Source organism: Lampris incognitus, chromosome 4, assembly GCF_029633865.1.
Source record: "Lampris incognitus isolate fLamInc1 chromosome 4, fLamInc1.hap2, whole genome shotgun sequence".
Taxonomy (NCBI): Eukaryota; Metazoa; Chordata; class Actinopteri; order Lampriformes; family Lampridae; genus Lampris; species Lampris incognitus.
In genome coordinates this window covers 12,472,635-12,482,137 of record NC_079214.1, presented here as the reverse complement: position 1 = coordinate 12,482,137, position 9,503 = coordinate 12,472,635, and the positions used below count along the sequence as shown (strand labels likewise).

Below are 9,503 nucleotides of genomic sequence, written 5' to 3'. Positions count from 1 at the left end.
ACTAAATATGCAGAGTGCACACGGGCCAGCTTTCCATGCTTACGCAGAATGAGTGATAAGTGCTCTAAATGCCTCAGCCCTAAACCGCTCAAAAGGTCCAAATCCATGCAATCTTCTCTGAGCAGGTCTTGCGTGGTGGGACTGTGTTTTAAGTATGCGAGGGATAAAACTGTTAATGGTCATCATAAACTGTAATCCAGAGAGATCTGTTCTTAATCCAGGATGGAGTTCAGGAAACTGTTCAATGTAAACCAAACAAAATCCCATTTTACAGCATGGTATCTTCCCCATTTGACCGTTCTGCACACAGAGCTGTCTATGAATCGTAATTATGCGCCGCTCTCCATCTTCGCTAGCCTGTACTGTTAAAAGAGCACGGCGAACAGACTGGACAGATGGTCCCATGTAACCATCTGAACTACACGACAAGTTTGTCAGTTTACATTCTGGGTTTCCGTGCACTACAAGACTGGTTGGAGCTAAAGCGGTGGTTCAGATACTGCAGTTGGTACCACTTGCCAAGGCCCTCACATGAAGCGCTACATCAATTTACCACTACAGTGTGGACAACAAGGAACACGACTTCATACTTTCCGCTAAACTTTATAAAATTCTGCTTACACAACAGCATTTGTCTTCTCATAAACACTGTGCAAGCATGACCAAGTGCAGCCATCATTTATTGTTGCTCCTCCATGCCCCCCCCCTTGTTCTCCCCAACTGTATCCGGTTAATTACCCAACTCTTCCGAGCCATCCCAGTCATTGCTCTGCCCCCTCTGCTGCTCCGGGGGTGGGTGGGGGGTGGGAGGGGGGGCTGCAGACTACCGCATGCCTCCTCCAATACACGTGGAGTCGCCAGCCGCTTCTTTGCACCTGACAGTGAGGAGTTTCACCAGGGAGATGTAGTGCGTGGGAGGATCATGCTACCCCCCCCCCCAGTTCCCCCCAAACAGGTGTCCCTACCGACCAGAGGAGGTGCTAGTGCAGGGACCAGGACACATACCCACATCCGGCTTCCCACCCGCAGACACGACCAATTGTGTCGGTAGCGACGCCCAACCAAGCCGGAGGTAACACGGGGCCTCCCTGCCTTTTTCTCTATCCGTTTATTCAGTCAAGACGAGATATATAATAAGCAATGTGGCTAAAGAACTGCAACTTCTGACTCAAGTGAAAAGTATGACCCAACAAAAACTAACCATTAGTTTTACCTTGGATAACAAAAACTGACATGACCTCAAAATAAAAATTTTCTGGCAAAGTCTTCCATTGTTCCCTGCTAAAGCACTATTTATGCTAAAGCAGGAAGTGCAGCGTTATGTCGGACTAAATCGTGACAACAGTGATTTGAATGTGACCATGGACGGCAAAGATTAATACAGTATGAAAAGTAGCCGAAACTTACATCGCTCACTTTGGCAACTGAGTATTTGAGGAATGACATGAAAAGGCATATTCATATGTGGGCACAGTAGAATTCCTGTATTAAACTAGTTTGTAGTTTATATGATGTTCAGGAATGATGAGGTAATAGCTCTGATGTATAATTACACATAATTCAACCGTAAGTAATCAACGAGCACACAAGGTGCCAATTAAAGTACCACTTTTTTTTGTTAGAATAACGCCTGTGGTTCTATCATCACGTGGGACTTAATGAACTTGTGTTTCTTAAGGATATGTCATTTTATGAGAGTATCTACCTATGGTTATAGAGTTATATAGACATATTTTCTCGTCGACTGTGTGACTTGTGGCTGAAAGAAGCAAGAGAGCAGTATAGGGTGATTTTTAGGTCAAGGTGATTTGTCGTGTCGAGGAACTTATCACCTCCAGTGCTGCAGTTGTTCACAGGGCTGACAGCCCCCAGAAATGCTCTGATGTTTCCTGGCTCAGCTTTATAATTGATGAGGGAGTGGGACAACAGGTTTTGATCTAGAGTAAGGCCTTTCAGCTGAGGACAGATGTATAGAATGGGTTATTACAACAGTCTGTCTGAAGGGGCTGTGGTACCAAGTATTCTTGAAAAGCTAGCTCTATGGTACTTTTAAAAAGAATATGCTATGATTTAAAATGACAGCTGCTCAAGATAATATACCATAGAGCTGGCATATGCAGCTGGAGGGATATATCCCTTAACACAGTATATTGTATTTATGGTATCATAATGCAGTTTGCCATATTCAAAATCTAAAAACATATACAAATTTCTTTTATTGTAAGAAAACAAATCTGAGATAGGAAACCGCTGTCAACAAGAAATCACACACAGGGGACTGTCAATACCTCAAGCTCTGATTTAAATTCAAGAAAAAATAAAATAAAAAAGGAAGAAAAAGAAAAGAAAAAAAAGGGAAATGTAAATGATTGGCTGGATCAAATGTTCCATTATTGGCCCAACACTAACATTTACACTTAAACATATGCCCATGCACTTTTGCATAATCCGATTATTCATTCATTCATTCATTATCTAAGCCGCTTATCCAAATTCGGGTCGCGGGCTGCTGGAGCCTATCCCAACAGTCACTGGGCGGCAGGCAGGGAGACGCCCTGGACAGGCCGCCAGTCCATCACAGGGCTGACACAGTCACACCTAGGGACAATTTAGTACGGCCAAGTCACCTGACCGACATGTCTTTGGACTGTGGGAGGAAACCGGCGCACCCGGAGGAAACCCACATAGACACGGGGAGAACATGCAAATAATAATCCGATTAAATAAGATTAATTTAAACATCATTTGCTGCTGGTGCAGACGACATCCCTCCCTGTGTCCTCAAGACATGTTACACCTGGCTATCTCAGGTTTTTACTGACATTTTGAATTTGTTTCTGTCATTGTGTGTGGTCCCACTGTGTTTTAAAAATACAACATTTTGCCTGTACCTAAGGAAACACCTCCCTCTCGCCTTAATGATTAATGACCTGTTACTTTGACCTCTGAGTGCCTGGAAAGATTGGTTGTATCATATATAAAATGTTACATCGCCGTTACCCTTGAGCCATTACAGTTTGCCTACTGCTCCAACAGATCTCTAGATGATGCTATCTCACTTGCTCTGCATACTGCTTTAGTACAACTTGAAAAGAAAAATACCTATGTCAGGATGTTGTTTATGGATTACAGCTCTGCTTTTAATACAATTGCACCATCCAAACTGGTGTTGAAACTCAGAGGTCTTGGTCTGGGCAACTCTATCTGTAAGTGGCTCTTTGATTTCCTGACAGGCAGGCCCCACACTGTGAGAATAGGTAAAACATACTCATCTACATTAGTTATTAGGACTGGCGTACCTCAGGGCTGCTGTCTCAGTCCTCTATTTTTCAGTCTGTTTACACACGACTGTGTTGCCAAATATGACAACAACAGCATCATTAAATGTGCAGATGACACCACAGTGATTGGACTAATAAGCGACAGTGATAAAAGGGCCTATAGGAGGGAAGTGGAGGATTTAACCATATGGTGCCTCTCTCTTAATGTCAATAAGACAAAAGAAATCATTGTTGAGGTTAGAAAGAACATAGGAAATCACATTCCTATTTCCATCAGTGGGTCATCTGTTGAAATTGTGGACAGTTTGAAATTTCGTGGTTTACACATCACAGACACCCTCACATGGTCTCTCAACACCAGCTGCATCTTGAAGAAGGTACAGCAGAGACTGTATTTTCTGAAGTGTCCCAAGAGTTCTGGTATGAGTACCAAAACTCTCATGAACTTTATCACAGTACCATGGAGAGTGTCTTGACAGGCTGTATCACACTGTGGTTTGGCAACCCGACTGCTCAGGACTGCAGACTGCTGCAAAGGACTGGAAAGACAGCAGCAAAAATCATTGACATGGAACTACCACAACGTCATAATATTTACACCACTCCCTGCAAAAGGAAAGCCCAAAACATCATTAAGGACACCAGCCACCCTGCTCATGTTCTGTTCTCGCTCCTTCCATCTAAAAAAAATGTTACCGGAACATCAAATCACACACCACCCAGCTCAGTTATAGTTTCTTTTCACAGGCAGTCATGTTGCTGAACAGCTCACACACCCATATGCACCTTACATTGTTGTCATTGTGAACTGTTCATATACATATATATATATTTTTTTTGGGGGGGGGGGTGGCATGTCTTTTCTGTTCTTTGTCCTTGTGTCCTTTGTGTTAAGGCAGAGCGAGCCAGAGCACAAGAATTTCATTGTATTTGACACATGACAACATAGTTGAAGTTGAATTTGAACGTTTGGAAGTCCCTGGTTTTTTAAAACTGCCAGAGACAACAACAACCACAGACAACAGTAGAGACAAACAACAAACAAACTGACACCATGACGTTTTCAACATGTAAATACCGATATGACTCCAAATTGGCTTCAGTCTTTGTCTCTAAGGCTGACACACCACCTCTTTAAATAAAGGGGTTACTTTAAATTGCTCTTTCTATATATAAATAAATTACCATTCTTTTTCAATAAAACAGGAAGTTGTGTGCTGCTGTTAGTTTTGGCCTTAGTTGTTGAGTGACTTCGGTGATGGCCAGCAAGTGTTTTGGTTTAAACATTTGCTGTGTATGTGCCGTCAGCATTAATTAATGTTTACCGTCTCTTTGAGAGTCTTAGGTTCCCTGATGGCGTCACCAGCACCCCATCGACAGTACAGGAAGTGCAGTAGTCAACAGAAAACTTGGCACGTCCTCGAGACGTGCGTGTTCACAATATTGCTATTGTCTACACACATTTCATGCTTTTGGATGCACTGTCGGTATGTTAGGTTTCTTAACATAAGTCTAAGTCCCATTTGTTAGTCATATTAGTTTGGCTTGATGTTATATTTCGTATTTTACTGTACAAATTCATCGAATGCTAACGCTAGCGAGTTAATTGGATGTGGTAAAACCGTTGTCACCAGTTTAGCCAAAATACTCACCTTAGTTTGTCAATAACAAAGTGTATGCTAGAAATTGCATAGCAGTAACCCACTTGAAACTCAAAATGTCATTTCATAGTCATTTTTGTTGACGTGTTGAACTTCGTATACTTGTTGTGTTGTCTCTCTTGTGGTTTTACCCTGCTTCCAGTCAGCCATTAAAGGGAGTGGAACTAATCACCCTCTCCAGCGTGGTGACTGGGGGAGGAGTTGTCTATCTGCCAGCTTATGCAGGGCGTATAGGGGTGGCAGAATAGTGTATACTGTAATCACAGTCTGATAGTGTGAAGCTGATTGTCCTATTTTACAATAAAGGTTAACAAGCGAATAGATAATAGAAATGGTTGCATTTGGCCACAGATCAGGCAGCATGGTGATAGTCTTCATGTTACCCAAATATTTTTGACATTTTGCAGTCCCAAGGTTTCCTGCAGCACAGCACAGTCAGCTGTCTGATGTTTTGTCAGTGCTTCAAGACAGAAGAAGAACACTAGCGTCTATATGTGCCATCCAGGCTGGCATTAATAAATACAAGGCTTTCAACATCTCTCTCTCTCTTTTTATTCCCCATTTGTCTCTCTTTGACCAACAGTACAGTGAGCATTTGGTCAGAAGAGTGATATCACTGTTAAATGTTAAAGTTAAAGCTGCCATCAGAGATAATCTACAAAATTACCACAACAGTCTCGGACCAAAAGACAAAAGACAGACTTTTTATTACAATGACTTGCAGTAATAATTTCTGGTCAAGAGAGCACCGTAACGTGCTCAGAAATCTATTTTACATGAAGTATCTTCGGGGAAACAGAGGTGCCCTTCTTTTCGGGGGCTCCAGGTGATATGGCGAGTTTGATTTAAGGGACCAGCCACTGCATCGATGGAAACAACTGTTGCTAAAGTGCAAAATGGTGTACCCTATGAAAACAGACAGGTACCAGTTTCCAAGGCAAATCATATATTGTACCTGCACTTTGCACACATAGAACACTTTATGTAAGATATGTAATGGTTTTATTTTAATTAATCTTCCTCTTCCGGCTGCTCCTGGTAGGGGTCGCCACAGTGGATCATCCGTTTCCACTAATGCTCATTTGATTAGTGCTCATTTGAATAATGCATTTCATTAATGCTCATTTGATTTTGATACATTGTCTTTTTATTAATATAGCGCTGACATACTGTCTTTGTCTGTACTGTCTGTACTATCTAATCCTTTTTATGATCGTAGGAACCTTTAAACATGTTTTCCTTTTTCAGCAACCATGATTATGATACCCGATAATATATGGTGTCCATTGATAATAGCTAGTTAATATTAATACTACTACTACTACTACTACTGCTACTACTGCTAATAATATTTGGGTAATAATAATAATAATATGTGTGTAATAATAATAGTAATATGTGGGAACAGCCCACATATTATGACGGGTGCTGTCAATCAAGTGACATCGGCCCTGTAGTGCCTCAGGTCCACAGTTTGGACCTGGCTCTAAGGGATGTAAAACAGGAAATATGAAAGAAATAATAATAACAGTTAGATAATAATTGTAGATAATAGATGATAATAATAGTTAGTTCCTGTATGGGGGAGGAACTACATTCATGGTCCAATTGGAAGCAAGGCAAAAAAGGGGACACAAAAAAATACCTAAAAGTCTCTAAATACTTTTAATTCTTGCCCTGTGATGGACTGGTGGCCTGTCCAGGGTGTCTCCCCGCTTGTCACACAATGACTGCTGGGATAGGCTCCAGCATCCCGTGACCCGAATTCCAAATTCAAATAAGCGGCCTGGACAATTGATGGATGGAAGAAATCTTTGCGTAGTTCTTCTGGCTATTAATCTAAGTCAAACCTTAAATTGTAACGTCTGCTGCCTGCACGTTGTTTTTCTTCTTGAGTCTGTATTACATACAGGGGTGTAGCACAAAATTCTGGGCCCTGTACAGAAGCAGTCTCTGTGGGCCCCTTTCCTCTTTTGTCTCTCACGCATCACTTTGTTGAGTTCTAGCATACTATATATTATTTACAATCACAGTACATTAATCTATTTTAACCTAACTTAACCTGGTATCAGCAGTCACTCACAACAGGACTAGATGAGCTGCATTGGGGACTAGATGAGCTGCATTGAGGACTAGATGAGCTGCATTACTCAATTTCCCCTCAGGGATGAATAAAGTATTCTGATTCTGATTATTCTGATGATTGAGAGATGCTCATGAGGGGCGGACTAAACCATTTTGCACCTTTTGTAAGGGGTGAGAGGGGCCTCAGAGAGGGGTGAGAGGGGCCTCATAGAGGGGTCAGAGGGGCCTCAGAGAGCCTCCAGTATTTTCTTTAAGTCCCTCAACCAATGTACTGAGCCAGTTTTAACTGAAGTATGACACTAATCAGTTAGAAATTGAAACACGTGGGCAGTGGGGCGGCATGGCTCAGGAGGTAGAGCGGGCCGTCCAGTAATCGGAAGGTCCCTGGTTCAATCCCCGGCTCCTTCAGAGAGTATGTCGAAGTGTCCTTGAGCAAGACACTGAACCCCCCAACTGCCCCTGATGAGCAGCTTGGCACCTTGTAATGGCAGGCTCTGCCATCAGTGTGTGAATGTGAGACATGCATTATAAAGCCCTTTAAGTGGTCGGCAGACTAGAAAAGCGCTATATAAATGCAGTCTATTTACAGACAAATCGCTTTAATTTATTTACAGAAAAAAAAATCTGCAATCCAAAACAAACTTTTAATTCAAGCCCCCCCCCGCCCCTTTCTGAGGCCTGGTGGGTCCTTCCCCTTTCCCCGCACTACGACGCTGCTGATTACATAACATTGAAATCAAAATGTATGATAATCTCCACTGTATTTTCTGAGCAATTCAGTCAATTATTTGGACTCTTCCCAACGCGGAGCAATGTGACATGTGCTTACCAACTGGTTATGTAAGTTTGGAAAAACAACTCCATGACAAACTGTTGCATAATTTTCTGTTGCCACAGAAAATTCACAAAACTTTGCCCCAAACCCCGGCATAAAGACATTACTAATCCCCGGTGCTTGACAGATCCGTAAAACCATCCCTATTTTTTTTCGAAAAGTCAACTCAAAGTATCTCAAACCAACCCATAACAAGTCGACTGGGAAAAACTCAGCATCATTTGGCAAGACGGAGCTGTTTTAGAAGTAAACATAATAAAAACCTGACTAAATTATAATAATAAAGCATGCTACAAACAGAATCCCTCCTTCTTCCAAAGCCTGATTCTGCTGCTTCGTTTACCAAATGTGATGCCAGCCCTTCTTTTTTGTCCCTTTAAACACCGTTATTCACTGGACTTTAAACCTGAAATCTGAGTTTGTTGAAAAATGGTGCTGATATGGAGTTAAAATGAACATGCACGCGTTCAAGGACTTTATTTGGTAGAAACAAATAAAATCCAGCGCTTTCTTAATAATTCAGATGTCATCCTGTAAGAATTTCCTTTGAGGTCAATGGGATGTTCAGAAGACAGCAGAACATAAACACATTTACTAAAATATTATCTTACAGCGAGTTTTGTTTGTCCCTGATGTGAGAAAATAGATCAATTTGACTCAAAGGGGAAAATGGACTATGTTTCTGTTGTGGACTGCTGAAATCAACTCCGTCAAACAAACAAAAACATTCTCTCCCTACAGACAATGTGCTGTGTTTTATTTGTTGTTATCCCCGGTACTTAGGAGGAAGGACACAGCCCATGTTCTTGGGCTTGTTTATAGCCGGCAATGGCAAAAACCAGTGATGAAAAACCAAAACTCGGACTCACCTTTGCAACCCTGTTGACCACTTCCCGACCCACCATGAGCCCCTGGACGAATGTTCGTGCGGCGATAAAGGCCCTCGTGACCTGGGCTTTCAGCTTCCTGGGCACATCTCCAAAGGGCTTTAACTGGTCCGTGTATTTGCTGATGCACTCCAGGTAGTCGTCTGTAAAGTGGTACTGGGAGTTGAGTAACTGGAACATGCGCTCCAGCAGCCGGGACCAGAAGTCGTTCAGCATCTCCTCCAGGTTGACGTTGCCCCCCGTGTAGTAACGCTTCAGCTCGGTGAACAGGTCCTGGAATACCTCGGAGTTCTGCATGTACAGCTTCCCATATGTCCGCGTGAACATGCTGTTGAGGGACTTCTCGGAGTTGTCCAGCAGCTCCAAGAAGAACTCTGAGAGGGTGATGTGGGGAGGGGTGGAGCAGGGAAGAAAGATTGGGAGAAAAAAACAAAAAAAAAACCCCAAATTAGTCACTGTGAGGAAATTTGCAATAACTACGGTAATTTACTCTCCCTAATGGAGAGCATCCTAGACATCAGATGAAGTAAGGGCAAACTATACTGCAGTACTGCGCAGACTAAAGTTAATACAATGATGGTAAAGCAAATGATCACAACCCAAATTCTGTCATTAAACAGGATGCAATTTTATGTCTGATTCCATGGTTATTTCCGCGTACACAAGGTAAAAAATATACTCGTCAGTATTAGTTATTAGGACGGCATGGCTCAGGAGGTAGAGCGGGTCATCTAGTGATCCGAAGGTCACTGGT

At 42.3% G+C, this 9,503-nt stretch overlaps 1 protein-coding gene across 1 annotated transcript in view; it reads right to left on the bottom strand.

Annotated features, from left to right (window-relative positions):
- The window catches only part of LOC130111605 (glypican-6-like), a 202,855-nt gene that overhangs the window by 63,426 nt on the left and 129,926 nt on the right, over positions 1 to 9,503 (bottom strand). The window contains exon 3 of the mRNA XM_056278837.1: positions 8,716 to 9,123. Coding sequence (XP_056134812.1) covers positions 8,716 to 9,123 — 408 coding nt within the window. The remainder of the gene's footprint in view (positions 1 to 8,715; positions 9,124 to 9,503) is intronic.